General features: G+C 37.6%; 3 protein-coding genes across 3 annotated transcripts; 2 read left to right on the top strand and 1 right to left on the bottom strand.

Moving 5' to 3' along the window:
* The first annotated feature begins 603 nt into the window (after positions 1–603).
* On the top strand, positions 604–2,830 carry LOC17881496 (monothiol glutaredoxin-S17). Its single transcript, XM_006287558.2, has 3 exons — positions 604–880; positions 975–1,049; positions 1,386–2,830. The coding sequence occupies exons 1-3, from the start codon at positions 710–712 to the stop codon at positions 2,601–2,603; spliced, it is 1,464 nt and encodes a 487-aa protein (XP_006287620.1). The 5' UTR covers positions 604–709; the 3' UTR covers positions 2,604–2,830.
* A 5,536-nt stretch (positions 2,831–8,366) lies between these two features.
* On the bottom strand, positions 8,367–9,431 carry LOC17882003 (putative FBD-associated F-box protein At1g05080). The gene is made up of 2 exons (XM_023780362.1): positions 9,246–9,431; positions 8,367–9,095 (listed from the first exon to the last, which is right to left on the bottom strand). Exons 1-2 carry the CDS (start codon positions 9,429–9,431, stop codon positions 8,367–8,369), a joined length of 915 nt encoding a protein of 304 aa, XP_023636130.1.
* Positions 9,432–10,768: 1,337 nt separating this feature from the next.
* LOC17881716 (WD repeat-containing protein 36) lies at positions 10,769–16,899 on the top strand. The gene is made up of 18 exons (XM_006286958.2): positions 10,769–11,083; positions 11,184–11,211; positions 11,304–11,404; positions 11,628–11,831; positions 11,948–12,191; positions 12,337–12,512; positions 12,595–12,677; positions 12,988–13,060; positions 13,479–13,544; positions 13,737–13,779; positions 14,129–14,268; positions 14,555–14,767; positions 14,879–14,963; positions 15,124–15,418; positions 15,522–15,786; positions 15,899–16,124; positions 16,214–16,431; positions 16,553–16,899. The coding sequence occupies exons 1-18, from the start codon at positions 10,958–10,960 to the stop codon at positions 16,700–16,702; spliced, it is 2,736 nt and encodes a 911-aa protein (XP_006287020.1). The 5' UTR covers positions 10,769–10,957; the 3' UTR covers positions 16,703–16,899.
* The last annotated feature ends 2,569 nt before the right edge of the window (positions 16,900–19,468 follow it).

Raw genomic sequence — 19,468 nt, 5'->3', positions numbered from 1 at the left:
ATCATTTATTTTACCAATTTTTGTAAATTAATTTTGTAATTTCAGTTTAACATGAATGAAATTATTTGTCCTAAAAGAAAATAAATGTTACTAAATTAACTAAGTTTATTAAAAAAAATGTTGGTCACACCTTGGCAAAAAAAAGTTCCTCCAAATTTTATATTCTTGATGTATACTTGTATAGTTGTATTTGAGGCCAAGATGAAATATCAAGTTGGATTATACAAGCTTTACACTACCTTGTGAATTTGTTTTAGCAGTGTATATATGGGACAATTACAAAGAAGTGTTTCAAGCTATGTCTTTGGACGAGGAAGAAGAATTAAGCGTTCTTGTTTTGTTATCTTTGGACGTTGGACGAATCTTTTTGGATGTTTGATTCAGTACTAAAACTCAAACATCTAATACTAGGTTTTATGAGAATCCTAATTCGAGGAGGGTTGATTTAACAATTTATCTAATTATTATCCTAATTCGTAAGGTTTACTAAATTAGTAAGGTTTACTAAATTAAGAGGGTAACTAAATAAATATCGTAAACTATGATTGAGCAATATTAGCATCACATCAAAAAGGAAAAAAAAAAAAACCTAAAGTACTTTTTTTTCTTACATAACTCTCTCGTCCCTTGGTTCTCCAGCAACAGAAGTATACTTTGTGTGTAATCTAAAATTCGAAGAAGAAGATCGTCTCGTTGGTTTTTTCGGAAGATGAGTGGTACGGTGAAGGATATGGCATCAAAGGCGGAGCTTGATAACTTGCGCCAGAGCGGCGCACCAGTGGTGCTTCACTTCTGGGCTTCTTGGTGTGACGCTTCCAAGCAGATGGATCAAGTTTTCTCTCATCTCGCTACTGATTTCCCTCGTGCTCACTTCTTTAGGGTTCGTGTCTCTTCTCTCTCTTTTACAACCAGTCAAATCTTTTGTTGTCTTTCAATTGGGTTTTTTCTAATAGAAATTTATGGTTTCCTCATAGGTCGAAGCTGAGGAGCATCCTGAGATATCTGAGGCTTACTCTGTTGCTGCTGTCCCCTATTTCGTCTTCTTCAAGGTAAGTTTATAGGTTTTAATTTTCCCTATGTTTTGATCGAAAGTTTTGGATTTAGGGTTTTTGTTTTGGTTAGTTTGTGTCTCTGTTAGATTTTAGTTAATCTTGTAGAAGAGGAAGGTGATGATTCCCCTAACAATCTAGCTTCAGTGTTAGAAGAAGACATTATTAGCAGTACTTCTTGATGAAATCATACTTATTTGGTTGAAAAGTTTCTGTCTTTATAGCATTCAGAGTGTGCTTAAAGCTTTGATCTTTGTAACTGTACTGTAGTGATTGTTTTGTAAGGTGTTTACATCTTTCTGATTTTGGGTTTTTGTTATGAATTTCTTATTGAAGGATGGCAAAATTGTGGATACACTTGAAGGGGCAGATCCATCAAGTTTAGCCAATAAGGTTGGCAAAGTTGCTGGTTCTAGTACGTCTTCGGAGCCTGCTGCTCCTGCAAGCTTGGGGTTGGCTGCTGGGCCAACGATTCTTGAAACTGTGAAGGAGAATGCGAAAGCGACTGTGCAAGACCGAGCTCAGCCTGTATCTACCGCAGATGCTCTCAAGAACCGTTTGGAGAAACTCACCAACTCTCATCCTGTCATGTTATTCATGAAAGGTGTTCCTGAGGAGCCTAGGTGTGGGTTTAGCAGGAAAGTAGTTGACATCTTGAAAGATGAGAAGGTTGAATTCGGAAGCTTTGACATACTTTCAGACAACGAAGTGCGAGAGGGTTTGAAGAAATTCTCTAACTGGCCAACGTTTCCCCAGCTGTACTGTAACGGAGAGCTTCTTGGTGGAGCTGATATCGCAATAGCGATGCATGAGAGTGGTGAACTTAAAGAAGCTTTCAAAGATCTTGGTATCACTTCAGTTGGTTCAAAAGCAAGTCAAGATGAAGCGGTAAAAGGAGGAGTAAGTTCAGACAACACGGGCTTAAGCGAGACCCTTCGAGCTCGGCTCCAAGGTCTGGTCAATTCCAAACCAGTTATGTTGTTTATGAAAGGAAGACCAGAAGAACCAAAGTGTGGGTTTAGTGGGAAAGTAGTTGAGATTCTCAACCAAGAAAAAATCGAGTTTGGGAGTTTTGATATACTCTTAGATGATGAAGTTCGTCAAGGGCTTAAAGTGTATTCAAACTGGTCGAGCTATCCTCAGCTCTACGTGAAAGGTGAGCTTATGGGCGGGTCAGACATTGTCTTGGAGATGCAAAAGAGTGGAGAGCTGAAAAAGGTTTTGTCCGAGAAAGGGATCGCTGGAAAACAGAGCCTTGAAGATAGATTGAAGGCGTTGATAAACTCCTCGGAAGTAATGCTTTTCATGAAAGGCTCACCAGATGAACCTCAATGCGGATTTAGCTCCAAAGTTGTGAAAGCACTGAGAGGAGAAAACGTGAGCTTCGGATCGTTTGATATCTTGACTGATGAAGAAGTAAGGCAAGGGATTAAGAATTTCTCGAACTGGCCAACTTTTCCTCAGCTTTACTACAAAGGTGAGTTAATTGGAGGATGTGATATAATCATGGAGCTTAGTGAGAGCGGTGATCTCAAAGCAACTCTATCAGAGTGAGTATCATAGTCAGTCCAGTCCCTATGCGTTTTGCCTTGGTGAGAGAGAGAGAACATTTTTAGATCTGGTAATAATATGTTTAGGTTACCCACATTGAAAATTGTTGCTACTCCGAGCTTTGTCCTGTTATTTCTATGGTTGAATCTATCATATTCATGACTTTTTTTTTCCTTCCTTGTATTAACAAAACTTTATGCCTGGGATATCTTAAACATATGTTTTTAAAACTGAGCAAGAAAACCAAATTACAAGAAGTGTTGCAAGTTATGTCTTTGTCCTGAGGAGTCCGAGTAGTAATCTATCACAACAGAACAAGACAGGGATATGTGTATCTTTTTAAAAGGTTTGATTCGTGGTCTAGCTGTGTATACACGCAAGATGTTCCATTATCTTTGTAAAACATGAACATAAAATTTTATTCAGTACATAATCATGTTTTATTTGATTTTTTTTCGAAAAAACTCAATTATAAGCTGGGATTCTGTTGAAACCCGAGGAATGTCTTTCAAATTCTCCATTGTGAACTCCTTTTTCATCTTGGAGGAGCAACTCAGATAGAATGTTGCAGTCTTTAAACACACGGAGTTTGCGAAGATGTATGTCACGAACTCTTCCTCGATACTTCTCCTTTCATATCCATTCCATTCAATAATCTCGAGTTGCGACGACAAGCATCCAGGAACAGAACTCGGTTGAATCCATGAAAGTGGAAGATCCTTGGTGGTAAAATTCTGCAAAGCAAAAACCTGTTATATATATCAAACGCATACTTATTTCAACACATCAAAGTTGGAGGAGGGAGGCTACGTACGTAATCGTTTACGATCGTGAGAGATTTTAATTTCGGAGAATTTTGAAGCAAAAGCATAGTTGGTTTCACCCAATCTGTTTTCTCTGGACATATCGTGAAGTGTGTAAGCTGGGAAAATTTGATAGTGCTGCAACACCCAACCTGTGATGAACAAAGCCAACATATCAGTAGCAAGATGCAACAATGAGTGAGAGTGAGAGAGATGTAGAATTGGTTATCGAACTAACTTGATCTTATTAACATCCCAAACTTGGGTATTTATACAAACGTTTATGAACATAAGATAGACACAAACTCTCCTAATCCTTATCACAATATATTTTCATAATCCTTATCCTCAATACCCCCCCTCACGTTGGAGCATGTGGGTCATGAATGCCCAACTTGGACATTAAAATTTGAAACTGATCCCGACCCAAAGCCTTGGTCATTATATCAGCAAGCTGTTCATTTGTACGGACATGTTGTGTTGTAATAATGCCGTCACGAACAGCATCACGAACCGAGTGACAATCATTCTCAATATGTTTCGTACGCTCATGAAAGACCGGATTAGAGGCAATGTGTATCGCAGCTTTACTATCACAGAAGAGACGAGTGGGCGTTGTTTGTTCGATACCCAATCCTTTCAACAGTTTGCGCAGCCACTTTATTTCACGAAGAGCAACAGACATAGCGCGATACTCAGCCTCAGCAGAAGAATGAGAGACGGTGTCTTGCTTTCTTGTCTTCCAAGAAATAGGAGAATCACCCATAAAAACCACAAATGCACTTAAGGAACGACGAGTGAGGGGACAAGCAGACCAATCTGAATCACAATAGACCGTGAGAGTAAGGTCTTGATCAGATTTAAGAAACACACCTTGACCAGGAGAGCCTTTGAGATACCGGACAACACGCAAGGCAGCATCCCAATGCGCTTCACGAGGCGTTTTCATAAACTGAGCTAACACATGAACGGAATATGCTAACTCTGGTCTAGCATGAAGAAGATATAACAACCGACGATATGGTGTTGGATCAACAAGAACCGGTCCATCATCACGTGCGAGACCATGGTTCTGTTCAAGAGGAGTAAACGCCGGTTTGCAGCCAAGATTACCACTGTCGGCGATGATATCTAAAGTATACTTCCGTTGGGAAAGAAAGATGCCGTCGGGACCACGACCAACCTCTATTCCGAGAAAATACTTCAACTTGCCCAAATCCTTCATAGAGAAACACCGCCCTAAGTAGTCTTTAAATTTATGTAGCATGTATCCGTCATTGCCACAAATAAGTAAATCGTCGACATAAATAAGAACCCGAAGTTCAATGCCATTACGAGTATAGGAGAAGAGCGAGTAGTCATCATAGGATTGAACGAAACCAAAACGGAGCAAACAGTCGGAGAGCTTCTTAAACCAACATCGCGGAGCCTGCTTTAAACCATAAAGAGACTTCCGAAGGCGACACACTTTACCGGGATGAGAGTGACGAAAACCCGGAGGAAGTTTCATGTAAACTTCCTCATGAAGATCCCCATGTAAGAAGGCGTTATGAACATCCATTTGAAAAACCTCCCATTTGTGTGCAGCAGCCAAGCGAAGCAAAGTACGTACGGTTGTCATCCGTACCACCGGAGCAAATGTTTCATGATAATCAATGCCTTCGACTTGTTTATTGCCGAGAACAACCAATCTCGCTTTATAACGTTCGACGGTACCATCCGCATTAAATTTGGTCTTATAGACCCATTGACTACCAATGGCAACTTTCCCAGGCGGCAAATCCACAATATCCCACGTCTTATTTATTTCAAGGGCATCAACCTCCTTAGTCATAGCATCATTCCAAACTTTAACAAGAACGGCCTCCTTAAAATGTTTAGGTTCAACATTAGAGGTTACAGCTGCTAAGTACGCCCGATGTCCTAAAGTAAAATTGTCATCAGAAATATAATTTGTCAAAGGGTACAAAGACGTACCTTGGACCGAAGACGAGGACGAAGGAGAGGAAACGGGAAGAGCGTGAGTGTGATCGGGTGTACTAACAGCATTGTAGAGAATGTAGTCATGCAAACGAACTGAAGGGGTTTTCTGACGTTGACTTTTACGATGCGTAGGAGGAGGAATGATAGGAGAAGACGGAGAAACTACGTCTGTGGGAGCAACCGGAGTTGAATCATCAACACGTTCGACCACATCATCGACAACAGTCGTCGGTGCATCGACTAGTGTTTCGTTAGGAGGCACAGGACCAACAACGGACGTTGTTGGTGGCGAGTGATCAACAGAGGAACTCGGCACCTCAGCAGGACTAGTAGTTGTTGTAGATGAAAGCACAGTGTCGACCAACCAATCGCCGTCTAGTGGAACAACAGAATTAGGAACACCAGAAGAGACACTTTCAGTAGAGTACGGAAAATCATCTTCACAGAAGACAACATCTCGAGAAACAACAAACTCATGTCGTTCCATATCGTAAACTTTCCAACCTTTCTTGCCAAAGGGGTAGCCAAGAAAAACACACAATCGACTACGCTCCCCAAATTTATCTTTATCACGGGTAAGGCGATGAGTGTAGCAAGCACAGCCAAACACACGCAGTTGAGAATAGTCCGGTTTACACCCATGAAGAATCTCATACGGCGTGCGACCCTTGTGAATAGAAGATGGAGTACGGTTAATAAGAAAAGCAGCTGTTAAGACTGCCTCTCCCCAAAATTTGATGGGCAAGTGAGCTTGGAACAACAAAGCTCGGGAGACATTAAGAATGTGCCGATGTTTCCTTTCAACTCGGCCATTTTGTTGTGGCGTGCCGACACAAGAGGTTTGATGTAGGATCCCTTTTTCACGGAAATAGGAAGATAGACACATACACTCCGTGCCGTTATCACTACGAACCGTCTTCACTGTTTTTCCAAATTGTTTTTCAGCATATGCCAAAGAATTAACAAGAATTCCACGTACTTCTGATTTTGCAAGTAACAAATACGTCCAAACTGCTCTTGAAAAGTCATCAACAATTGTTAAAAAATAAACTGCTCCGCAAGAAGAAGGAATTTTATATGGCCCCCAAACATCACAATGGATTAAAGAAAAGCATTCTTGCGTTTTATTAATACTGTCTGGAAAAACCTCTCGTGTTTGTTTTGCCCGAAAACATATATCACACGAGTGAGAACTAACAGCGGAAGAAGAAGAAGATGAAAACAAAGGCAAAGAAGAAAGCACTGAAAAGCTCGGATGGCCTAAACGACGATGCCACAAGGCTGGATCAAAAGAGACTTTAGCCGCATGTATCTTTGTGGAAGCAACATCCGTAAGGTAGTACACACCGTCACGCTCTTTACCGCTTCCAATCAGAGTCCTCGACAAACGGTCCTGCAAATAACAAATTGTATCAGTAAACAGAGCAATTCCCTTTGTTTGCTTCAAAACTTGAGAAACTGAAATTAAAGTGCAATTCAGAGAAGGCACATAAAGAACATTAGTCAACGAGACTTTGTTCGAGAGTGGTAATACTCCCACACTTAGAGCAAACGTCTTGCTACCATCAGCGAAACCCACGGGACATGGTGAGATAGACACCATATTAGTCATCATAGAGAGGAGACCAGTCATATGATGAGACGCGCCAGTGTCTAAAATAACATCACCAAATTTATCCTTACCAGACAAACGATCGGAGTTAGGAGTACTTGACTTTTCTTGAATCATTTGTGTCAAAACACGCAACTGATCGGCTGAGAATTCCGGAAAAACAGAGGAATTAGAGCTTGTGGCATGAGCTGAGACGACTGGACCAGAACCACGACCACCACTTGAGCCACGGCCTCCTTTGCCTCGACTGCCAGACCCGCGGCCACCAGTAGAGCCACGCTCAGAACGCTCCACCCACCAATCTGGAAATCCAACCAGTTGCCAACAATCTTTTTGTTCGTGACCTGTTCGACCACAATGAGCACATGAGACACGTCCCTTTCCAAGAATCGAATCCGATTTTGCAGAAGATTGATCATGTTGATCATGGCGAGCGACGAAGCCAACTGCTTCATTCTTTTGCTCACGAAGACGAGCAGAGGCAAGACGTTGTTCCTCACGAACCACCTTGGAGTAAGCAACAGCAATACTTGGTAAAGGGTCCATACTAATGAGGTTTGTACAAAGCCCACCAAAACGTGCATCATCAAGGCCCATTAAGAACTGATGAAGCTTTTCTTCATCTCTTTCTTTCACAATTGCAGACAATGTTACTCCACAGGAACACACCGGGTTTGATCGATAGCTCTTCAATTCGTCCCAAAGCTTACACAAACGGCCGTAATACTCGACCACAGATTGACCATCTTGACGACATGAGGCAAGCTTGGACTTGATCTGATGAACACGAACATTATTTCCCACTGAGAAACGATGTGTTAACTCATCCCACAATTCGTGTGCATCAGTTATGAAAGTAACTGTGGATTTCAACTTTGGTTCAATGGAGGAACGAATCCACCCAACAATCATCGAATTCACCGTTTTCCAGTTTTCAAGATCAGAACTGGTGTCTGGTGGCTTCGGAATCGAACCATTGATGAAACCGGTTTTTCGTTTGGCCTGAAGAGCGTTCACCATCTCGTGAGACCATTCATTGTAATTTGTTTCGTTCAATAGGACAGAAGAAATTACAGCACCAGGGTTGTCAGAACTAGCCAACGTGTAAGGAGAGATGACCGTCGGTCCTTGGGTTTGAGGAACAAGAGAGGAAGAATCATCAACCATCTTTTGTTCGAACAAGGGGAAGAAAATCGAAACTATCGATTGAAAGAATTTAGAAAAATTTCTGTGTGTTTAAAGAGATCTTAGCTCTGATACCATGTAGAATTGGTTATCGAACTAACTTGATCTTATTAACATCCCAAACTTGGGTATTTATACAAACGTTTATGAACATTAGATAGACACAAACTCTCCTAATCCTTATCACAATATATTTTGATAATCCTTATCCTCAATAAGAGAGATGTATACCAATTCAGGAGTCAAATACAACTTAAGATGCACGACCGAGGAAAGAGATATTACAAACTTGTCATCAGGATAAGAACCAGTGTCGATAATTGCAGTATCAAGACAAGGCATCTCTATCGAGCAAGAGTCTCCGGAAGTATCATAAAGTCTAAAGAATGTTAATGCCAGAGTATCTATGGCCAAGCACCTACCAGTATCTCCTACACCATAGCTGTCTCTATAACAATTGTTATACGATAAGTACAATAAATTAGGCATTTGCACACGAAAGCTCGTCACATTGTCATCCTCAGCCGTTCGTATCACCAACAGTCTCTCAAGAACAGGGCAGTTCGCTAAGAGCCTAACCAGAGAATCATCATCTTTGTAAACCACCCTGTAAAGCTCGAGCATTGTGAGGGATGGGAGGGAAGCGGAAGGAGGAACATCCACGAGAATCTTGTTGGAGAGAGTCAGTGTCGCGAGATGTTCGCAGGAGTAAAGGCTCTTGGGCAAGCTGGTTGGCTCAGCGGACCAGAGGAGATTGAGTTTCATATCAAGCACGAGGCGATCAACAGCGTATGCAACCCACTTCCCGACATGAGCATCAGTAGGACACGTTGGACCGAGTTCCATGCAGAAGCTGTCAATGATAGGTGCTCTGTGGAGTTGCAATGAATTTTCAAGAAACCACCAAACGCTCTTTTTGCTTTCAACCTCCACTTTCTCATCATGCTCAGGCTCAGCAGCAGCAGCAGCAGCACCATCATCCCAATAGTTAAAAACATAAACATCATCATCAGCATCATCATCATCATCATCATCATCATCATCACTACTACTATCAACAGCCTTCTCTTCGATGTCTTTATACTCAAGTCTCTGTTTCATCGTCCAAACATAGAACCATCGTTTAGACAGAACCATGGTGGCTACTGCGTCTTTTGTCGGGACAAGATCCAAGATAGTTATGAGCAAATCATCGGGCAATGCACTAATCCTGTCGATTTCTTTAGTTTCCCCAACGGTTTGCAGCATCTTTGGATCTTCACAAGACAGAGCCCTGAGAGAAGAACTTTGTAAAGGTTCTTTTTCTTCTTGTCGAGCAACTTGTCAAGGCTTAACCTATTATATGTACAATATCAAATATTCCGTTTTTTTTATTACAGAGAAAAGCAACTAAAAAATTTCCCTTTTTGTCAAAATATGGAATATTTCCCGATCTAAAGAGGAGGAATAATAACAAATTGCATTTTGTTAATTCACAATCCAGCGAAAACCCTAATCAGGGTTTTATTTATTAAAAAAATAGTTGAGGGTTTAAAAATGGATCCGACCAATGTTGAGGGTTTTTTTCATTAAATTCCCATTTACTTTCGATGAGGGTATCGCTTAAATCATTGGTGTAAACTGTAAAACAAAGAAAGCTTTGATCCAACGGTTAGGATTTAACTCCAATCTCACTGTTTAGACTAGAGAGAGTTCCTGATGATCCGACGGCTGGGGATTAAAAATCCTTTCTGTCATCAAACCAAAATTTATTTAAATCAAACCGAGTGGAAATCATTTTTGATCAAAACCGAGTTACAATTTTGGTGTGGTTGTAAAGTTATCAATACAGAGGTCGATTGGTAACGACTGTTACTTGTGACTGTAGAGACTTTAACTTTAAAATTTTGGCTGTAGAGAATTTGGCTGTAGATGCTCTGGCTGTAGAAACTTTTACTGTTAAAATCTGATTGGCAATGAATAGCTTTTAAAGTTATGTATGTTATTATTATTATTATTATTTTATATTTCTAATAAATATACATTATATCATAAATGAATTTATAAAATAAAAGTATTATTGAAATGGATCTTAAAAGAACAAGAAAAAAATGAGAGTAATTAATTTATAAAAATAAAATATATAAAATATATTTATAAACTTGTGAAAAGGTTTTAAATGTAATGGGGATATGAAAAATAAATCTTTTTAATTGATTAAATTTAAAGTCAGGTTTTTGACGTTTTAAGAAAAATGAGAAAAAAAAGAAAAAAAAAAAAAGTGACTTTTAATGCTTTAAAAAAAATAAAAGAAAAAAATGTTGATTGGCAAATTAATTACTGTTAAGGATTTAAAATGGTTTTAAAGCCTTAAAAGTCATCACCAATCGCCCTCACAGTAATTTACTTATGACTTTTATCTGAAACCGAGTAATAATTTCACCAAACCAAACCAAACCGAGCATTCTCCAAACCATCAAAAAAGAAAAACTATAAACCGAAGGGGGCACTTAACCGGAATCCAAAAAATTGGAAATAAAAATTAAAAAATTCGGACAAAGGAAATTCTTTTTACACCGTTAAACCCTAAACCCTGTTTGTGACTTTGTTTTGTTCTATCTCTCCCTCCTCCTCCTCACCATTGCTCCTCCGCCGCCGCGTTTTCTATTTCTCTCTCTCTCTCTTAATCAAACCTTTCTTCGAATTTCTTCTTACGCCTACACTTACATAAACCTTAATTTGTTTCCCCTACAACAAACCCTAATTTCTTGTTCGAAGCAGTTACTCTCTGGAAGATGGGAATCTTCGAACCGTTTAGAGCAATTGGTTACATAACGAGTACGGTTCCGTTCTCCGTCCAGCGATTAGGAACCGAGACCTTTGTCACCGTCAGCGTTGGCAAAGCTTTTCAGATTTATAATGTAATGCCCCCATCTTCTTAGTTTCACTTTCGTGTTCTTTATTCACTCCATTCCTTGGTTTTTTATTTTTTTTGGATTCCTTTGTCTCGTTTTCTTGCAGTGCGCCAAGCTCAATCTTGTCATTATCAGTAAGTTTTTCTCTTTTTCTAATGCCTAAACTCAAATTTTTATGTTAACGATCGATTGTTTTTCTAACAATCTAATTTGGTGTTATCTGAAGGTCCTCAACTCCCAAAGAAGATTAGAGCTCTAGCTTCTTACCGCGACTACACTTTTGCTGCTTTTGGTAATGAAATCGCTGTCTTTAGGCGTGCTCATCAGGTAAAAAAACTTAACTTGACCATGTTTGTGTATTCATTCCTTTTGGCTTACAACTTATATAAATAGGTTATAACGGTGACTTTTATATATATCAAAAAAAAAATTTCAAGAACCCTTGATTTCCACAAGTTCCTCATTGTGATTATAAGTTAAGTTGGGTTTCCTGCTTTTTAAATCTATGAGTATTTTCCTTATAGTTAGAATTCTTGTGGATATTAATCAGGTAGCTACTTGGAGCAAACATGTTGCTAAAGTTGACCTGCTACTGTTGTTTGGAGAACATGTGCTAAGTCTTGATGTTGAGGGAAATATGTTTATATGGGCATTCAAGGGAATAGAAGAACATCTAGCTCCGATTGGAAATCTTCAGCTTACTGGAAAGTTTACCCCGAGCTCTATTGTTCACCCAGATACTTATTTGAACAAGGTAAGTCCTACTTGGTTTTAAAGTTTCATCTTCTTTTCTCTTTTTCTTTTTTGGTTTCCTCTGTTGACAAGCCGATATAACTCTATCCATTTCTCTTACTTGGAGCCACATGGTAGGTTCTTGTAGGGAGCCAAGAAGGTCCGTTGCAGCTATGGAACATAAATACTAAGAAGATGCTCTATGAGTTTAAGGGTTGGGGTTCATCTGTCACCAGTTGTGTTTCGTCCCCTGCCCTGGATGTTGTTGCCATTGGTTGTGCTGATGGAAAGATCCATGTGCATAACATAAAGTTGGACGAAGAGATCGTAACCTTCGAACATGCCTCGCGAGGTGCTGTTACTGCTTTGTCTTTCAGTACAGGTAAAAACCTTAGTACTGTAGTTCGTTTTTGAAAATATCCTTGACTCTAAGTTGTAATTGTACTAGTAGCTTTTTTCTCTATGTAGAGAGAAATATATTCACATGTCCACTTTCCAGTGCTAATATGTGTATCCTGTCATGTTAGATGGACGTCCCCTTCTTGCGTCTGGAGGTTCCTTTGGTGTCATAAGCATCTGGAATCTTAGCAAAAAGAGACTTCAGTCAGTCATTAGAGATGCACATGACAGTTCGATAATCTCATTGAACTTTTTAGCAAATGAGCCCGTGCTAATGAGTGCATCGGCAGATAACTCACTCAAAGTAAGCTGAGATTTCTCTTACCTGTTGGACTTATTTTCATCCACTGTGCCTCATATAATATTTTTCATTCTTATACCTGTAGATGTGGATCTTTGACACAAATGATTCTGATCCTCGCCTATTACGCTTCCGCTCGGGGCATAGTGCTCCCCCTTTGTGTATCAGGTGATTAGTTTGGACGTCCACATCTTATTGAATTGTCTGATGGCTTCCATTTAGCTTTTCTTTATTTATTTATGAGATTTTTTTACTTTTGGTGTGTAAGTAGCATTTATGATCCATAGTCGTTGGTAAAGTAACTAATACTGTTCATCCTGATGATAATTGAAAACTTAAACTGATGAATTTCTGCCAGTTGACTATTTTATAGTGATGAATATTTGTTTTCTTAGAAAGAGTAGTTTCTTTATGGTGGCTATATCGAGGGCATGCCAATAAAGGTTTTCTAAACTTATTTGACTTCTACATTTGGTAGGTTCTACTCTAATGGACGGCATATATTGTCTGCTGGACAGGATCGTGCCTTCCGCCTGTTCTCTGTCATCCAAGTAAGATATGATGCAGATTTAGTAATTCTTTATCAGGATTATGAAATTTCAGACAATGACTGACTACTCATTTGTAGCTTTGCAATCACTAATTTCAGTATTGTCATATTATTTATCAAGCAGTAATTTTCCTCATCATGTACTGGTATATAGGCAAATTTTACAAATTGACTAGTATTTTTGTTAGATGTTACTTTCAAATATTTTGTGTTTTTTTTTTCTTGTCTCTCACTCGCCATACCTGACAGTTCTTTTGATGGGAATTTCTTGAACATCGTGTTTGTTTGATTTTTCATGAGTCTGATTGTTCTTTTAGATGTTGAGTTTATTGTTTCTTAATTTGTGGTCTATGTTTTTCCTGAGGATCTGAAGTCCATTGACGATAATAGTCATTACCTTATATTAATTACCTCATCAGGAGCAACAAAGTAGAGAGCTTTCTCAAAGACACATATCCAGGCGAGCCAAAAAACTCCGACTGAAGGTATAGCCAGACAATTTCTTTTGATTTCTCTTATGTTTTCAAGGGCCAGTTAGCATCCTTTTAAGTGGTTCTGGTTCAATTTAAAAAATGTTATACCTAAGATCTTGTGTTTCGATATATTTTGCGTTCGTAGTAACTTGTGTACTTGGAAATGATATATGTTTTGCTAATATATTTATTCTCTCAATGTAGGACGAAGAGCTGAAGTTGAAGCCTGTTGTTTCATTTGATTGCGGTACTTGATCTTTACATTTTCTGCAATTATGTTGCTTGGCTTCTTTCTGTCACATTCTAAGTATCATGATGTCTGAACAAATCAAGAATTCTAGATTGAAACCATTTGATATCTACAAAATGTGTTGAGTAGTAATTAGGTCCAACGTGGCTGTCTCTTTGTCAATAGAACGAATGTTTATTGGTTGATCCCTTTAGAGAAAGTACCTTTTTGTGAAGTGGAGCTTAGATTTTACCTTATGTTTTACTATGTGTTTGCATGCTGACGAGAAAATCGCATCTCCCACAACTTGTTATTTTCTTGTTATACATCCTAATTACTGTAACTATTTTCTTTCCAAAAATTGAAGCTGAAATTAGGGAGCGTGATTGGTGCAATGTTATTACTTGCCATATGGATACAGCAGAAGCATATGTATGGAGACTTCAGAACTTTGTTCTTGGAGAGCATATCCTCAAACCATGCCCTGAGAATCCAACTCCAGTCAAGGTTCAAGATTGAATTTGACTATCCTTACATCTGACTTTTATCACTATTTTTAACAAGAATTGTAGACGTGCTTTATTACTTATAGGTTGAAATTGATTACTGTGAGAACTTGGACTTTAGATTAATCGATCCTCTTGAGTTACCAATTCCATAAAGATAAGTTTTAGTTACAGTTCCTTCAGCATGTCAGGGGTTCTTGGTATCTAGGAACCATCTTTTTTAAGCAATACTGGTCTTTTTCTTCTCTCTAGTGGTTGTTGACTCTTCAAAATTGCTTTTCGGATAGGCATGTGCAATTAGCGCCTGTGGAAACTTTGCAGTAGTCGGAACAGCGGGTGGATGGATTGAGAGATTTAACCTCCAATCTGGAATCAGCCGGGGTAGTTACTTCGATATGTCAGATAACAGAAGGTACGCCCATGATGGTGAAGTTATCGGAGTTGCTTGTGACTCCACAAACACACTCATGATAAGTGCAGGATATCATGGGGACATAAAGGTTTGAAAAGTTTTCTTTGTTCTTCCTTTAAGTAATTAATTGCTTAGTTGATAAAGCATTGAACCTATTCTATGACTCAAAATAGACTGTAATATATCATCTGTAATACAGGTTTGGGATTTCAAAAAGCGGGAATTAAAGTCCAGGTGGGATGTTGGATGTTCATTAGTTAAAATTGTCTACCACCGTGTAAATGGTATATTCTCCTATCCTTTTTTTTTTTGTCGACATATATTCTCCTATCCTAACCCTACTTCTTTTCCCCTTGTACGGTCTCACTTTTGTATGTTTTCCTGTCATTTTCGCCTAGAGCACCACTGTATGTCTGACTTTGCTAAATCCTTATCCCTTTGTAGGTCTTTTGGCTACGGTGGCAGATGATTTTGTTATCCGTTTGTATGATGTTGTGACAATAAAGATGGTTCGTGAATTTAGAGGTCATACAGACCGTGTCACGGATTTGTGCTTTAGTGAGGATGGCAAGTGGCTCCTCTCATCGAGCATGGATGGAAGTCTTAGAATTTGGGATGTCATATTGGCAAAGCAGATTGATGGAGTGCATGTTGATGTACCAATAACAGCATTGTCTTTATCACCAAATATGGACGTTTTGGCAACTGCTCACTCTGATCAGAACGGGGTCTACTTGTGGTAAGTTCTCAAATCAATCATCCATTCTTTTTTGTCGCAGTTACAGTTACAATTTCTCAGTAATAGTTTAGTGAATTCACTCTCTCCTCTTGTGACCTGTCAGGGTTAACCAATCCATGTTCTCTGGGCTTCCAAGTGTTGATTCTTATGCTAGTGGGAAAGATGTTGTAAATGTTAAATTGCCTTCAGTCTCTGCACTAACATCTTCTGAAGCTGATGAGGATATGGAGAAGCAAGTTCTAGAAAATTCTGGGGCACAACAAGCTAGCAGTTTCTCAATTTCCCATAAGCAGATCCCAGAACTTGTTACTCTGTCTCTATTGCCAAAAAGCCAATGGCAGAGTTTGATCAACCTGGATATAATAAAGGTTTGCATATTCTCTCCCTTCTCAAATTTTTTTGATGTTATTCGCTTTGTTGGTTCTGGCAATTTTTTGGTGTGGAAATTAATCGCAATTTATGTTTGATGTTGTTTCATAGGCCCGGAATAAACCAATAGAGCCTCCGAAAAAACCCGAAAAGGCTCCTTTTTTCTTGCCCTCAATTCCCTCACTTTCTGGAGATATATTATTCAAGTCAAATGACTCTGAAGCTGATGGGGAGAATGAGGAAAAGAATAAAAAGGACCATAATAGCATGAAGAACTTTGATGCATTGGAATCTCCATTCTCAAAGCTTCTAAAATCCTCATGGGATTCAAAACACTGTAAGTGAAGACTTTGTTTAAGTTTACAGATTCTTCTTGTTGTTGTATGCTCTGGCAATACGATTCTAAGCTCCTTGTACTTTTTGCAGTTTTAGATTTTACCAACTACTTGAAGAGTTTATCCCCGTCGGCTCTCGATATGGAGCTAAGAATGCTTGAAATTATAGATGAAGAAGATACTGAAGAAGAGCTTATCAAAAGACATGAGTTTATATCGATTGGGCAACTGCTGGATTACTTCATCAACGAGATCTCTTGCAAAAACGACTTTGAGTTTATGCAGGCGGTGGTGAAATTATTTCTGAAGGTATATGAAACTTCGTTTCCCATATAACCAAAGAAACTGTCTTCACACATTACAGACACCTTTTGTGCCTTTCTTTCCGGGTGGAGAATTCTTAACAAACATGAGTTTATCTGTTCGACAGATCCACGGTGAGACCATAAGGTGCCACCCAAGTTTACAAGAGAAGGCGAAGACACTTTTAGAAACTCAGAGTTTGGTGTGGCAGAAAATGGAGAAGCTTTTCCAGAGCACAAGATGCATAGTTACCTTCCTTAGCAATTCACAGTTTTGAAGTGCTCTGTTTTTGTTATGCTCTGTTTTTTTTTTCACAAAATAGCAGTTTTGTTTGGAGAAGCTTAATATATTTACCCTGTCTTTTAGCTTTGAGATGTATTCACAGTGAGGAAAAGAAAAATAGATAACGTCGACGCTATTCTGAATGGATGAAAAGGTTTTAAATTAGTGAAAAAGTTTAAACTTTGTGGATAATTATTTAGTACTTTTAGACTTAATCCATTCCAAAATCAGATGATTAGCTTTTCTATTATAGTGATACAGTGACCTAATATCACAAATGTGTTCCTCCAAGTAACCCAAATCAACGTGTAAGTAAACCCCTCAAGCAAAACAGAACAAAAAAACAGAGAAAACATATAAACCTCATAAGCTAATTATCCATTTATGATTAAAAACACCTACACAAACTGAAATTCTGTGAATAAAACGAAAACATGAAAATTACTGTGTAAATATTCGCTATGTTGATTTTTTTTGAGTTTAATTTCTTTTCCCGTACCAAGTTCGTGGTTAATACTAGTAATGTATATAGCGTCACCAAAAGAAAATTAATATTTTCATATACTGTAATTATTATTGGGAAAAATATCATAAAAATTCCGAACTTTTAAATTTGGGACGATTTAATCCCGAACTTTCAAGAAGTTATTTTAATCACAAAGTTTATGTTGACATTTCTTTAAAGTAGGTAAGTTTTGTTGACTTAAGCCAATTTAAACACGACATTTAGTTTCTCTTAAAATTGCGAAGACGGGGTTAACTATCCGTGAGTTGCTTCCGTTTCAAACTACAAAACGACGTCGTTTAACAAACTGAAGAATCTAAATCCCTAAATCGATTCATAATTCACAAATCTAACTCCCTAACCCTAGAAAAATCCACAAATTCTCTTTACTTCTTGTTGAATTGTTGCCATAGCGCGGACCTATGGAGGAAGAAAACGACTTCCAACGTCGTTTTGTCGTCTAAGAAACATGGTCATTTAGGCTAAACAAAAGTAGCTCACAAATAGTTAATCACATCTTCAAGTTTTTAACAAAAATTAAATGTCATGCTTAAATAAGTGAAATCAACAAAACTTAGCTATTTTACGGAAAAGTCAACAAAACTTTGTGATTAAAATGACTTCTTTAAATTTCAGGACTAAATCGTCCCAAATTTGAAAGTTCGGGATTTTTATAACATTTTCTCAATTATTATTCTTGCATTTACTTAAAACGTAAAATGAGAAACTTAAAAACATCTTTTTAATTTCTTCACACAAAAGATCCAGCTTTATGTTATTTCTCGTCTCCTTCTTCTCAATCTTCTTCTTCTCCCTCTCCTTTGCCATGTCGTGAAATTTTTGGTCGAAGATGGTGGAGTAGTTGTCAATCCACTCACTCCTCATTTTTCTATCAACCCCTCCCACAGTTCATCGTTACTTGGAAGCCTTTTTAGAGCTTTCAAGGCGTCCTGGATATATCAGATCTCATCAGACTCATAAGGAAAAAAGCAAAAAAAAAAAAAAAAAACAGTGTGTTTGAGTGACGAATCTCTCACCTCACGCTTGTTCCCTCCTCCCTGAGCGACAACGTTGAGACGATACTCGAGAAACTGTAAGAATTTTCTCCCCCCCCCCCCCCAACGGTGATACCATGATAGAGATGCTAAATTTTTTTTTAAATAATATTTTAATTATATAATTATGATTTAATTTTTTTAATAAAATTGGACCATTCACAAAGATACATGTATACTTTGTCAGAGAAATAGTATTAGCACCCGTTCTTTAAAGGAATAATTGGAGATTTAGTACATTTTCAAAAAGATATTAGCAAGATAGTACAAAGACTATTTATAATTAGAGAAATAGACAATGATTACTATTAGACACTATTTGAATGACTCTCAAACCCTTAATTGAATTTTATAATTACAAGAATGCCATTAATGTTATAATACTATTAAATTTAATCATTTACATAGCATAATATGATCTGTACGTTTATTATAGTGTACGGTTACACATACATATACACAATATACTTATATTTACTGTATATTATATGAGTTATACGAATAATATATATATATATATATATGTACAGAAAAATATATGTACATGTATAATTATACAAATATAAACCATTGTATAGTTAAAATATTTGTACAGAGACGTACAACCGTACAGAATAATGTATGTACAAGTACAATTGTACATATATAAACCTCTGTACATCAATATTTCTGTACACAAATATGATAAAAAACCTCTGTACAGCAGTATTTTTGTACGGGCACGTCTTTATGTACAGACATATAATTGTACGAATCATAATTTGTATAAAATATTTTAGAAATTATAAAACAAAATGCATATCAAACTGTAGAGAAAAAAATGATAGATTTTTATGTTTATGAAGTTTTTTGAAAAAAAAATCATGCAATTAGTATTTTAGTTATTAAATTAGTGGAGATGTAAGAAATAGAAAAAAACTATATATATATATATATATCTATATATATAAAGTTAGCTTTTTCTCTCTTCTCCTTAAGCCACATCACCATCTACCCCATTTTATTATTTAATTTTTAAAATTAATTATACCATTTTATCATTTAAATTTAAGATTTAAACCTATATAAATAAGTATTTCAAAAAGGAATATGAAAGGTCTTTTTTATATTATACATTATAAAACTAAAAAAAAATGATTTGTTTAAAAGTAAAAAAAAACTTACTAATTATCGATTATACAAACAAATATATGAATAATAG

This window comes from Capsella rubella, unplaced genomic scaffold, assembly GCF_000375325.1.
Source record: "Capsella rubella cultivar Monte Gargano unplaced genomic scaffold, Caprub1_0 scaffold_6, whole genome shotgun sequence".
NCBI lineage: Eukaryota > Viridiplantae > Streptophyta > Magnoliopsida > Brassicales > Brassicaceae > Capsella > Capsella rubella.
The sequence above is the reverse complement of the archived record's forward strand: the minus strand, read 5'-3'. Positions and strand labels throughout refer to the sequence as shown.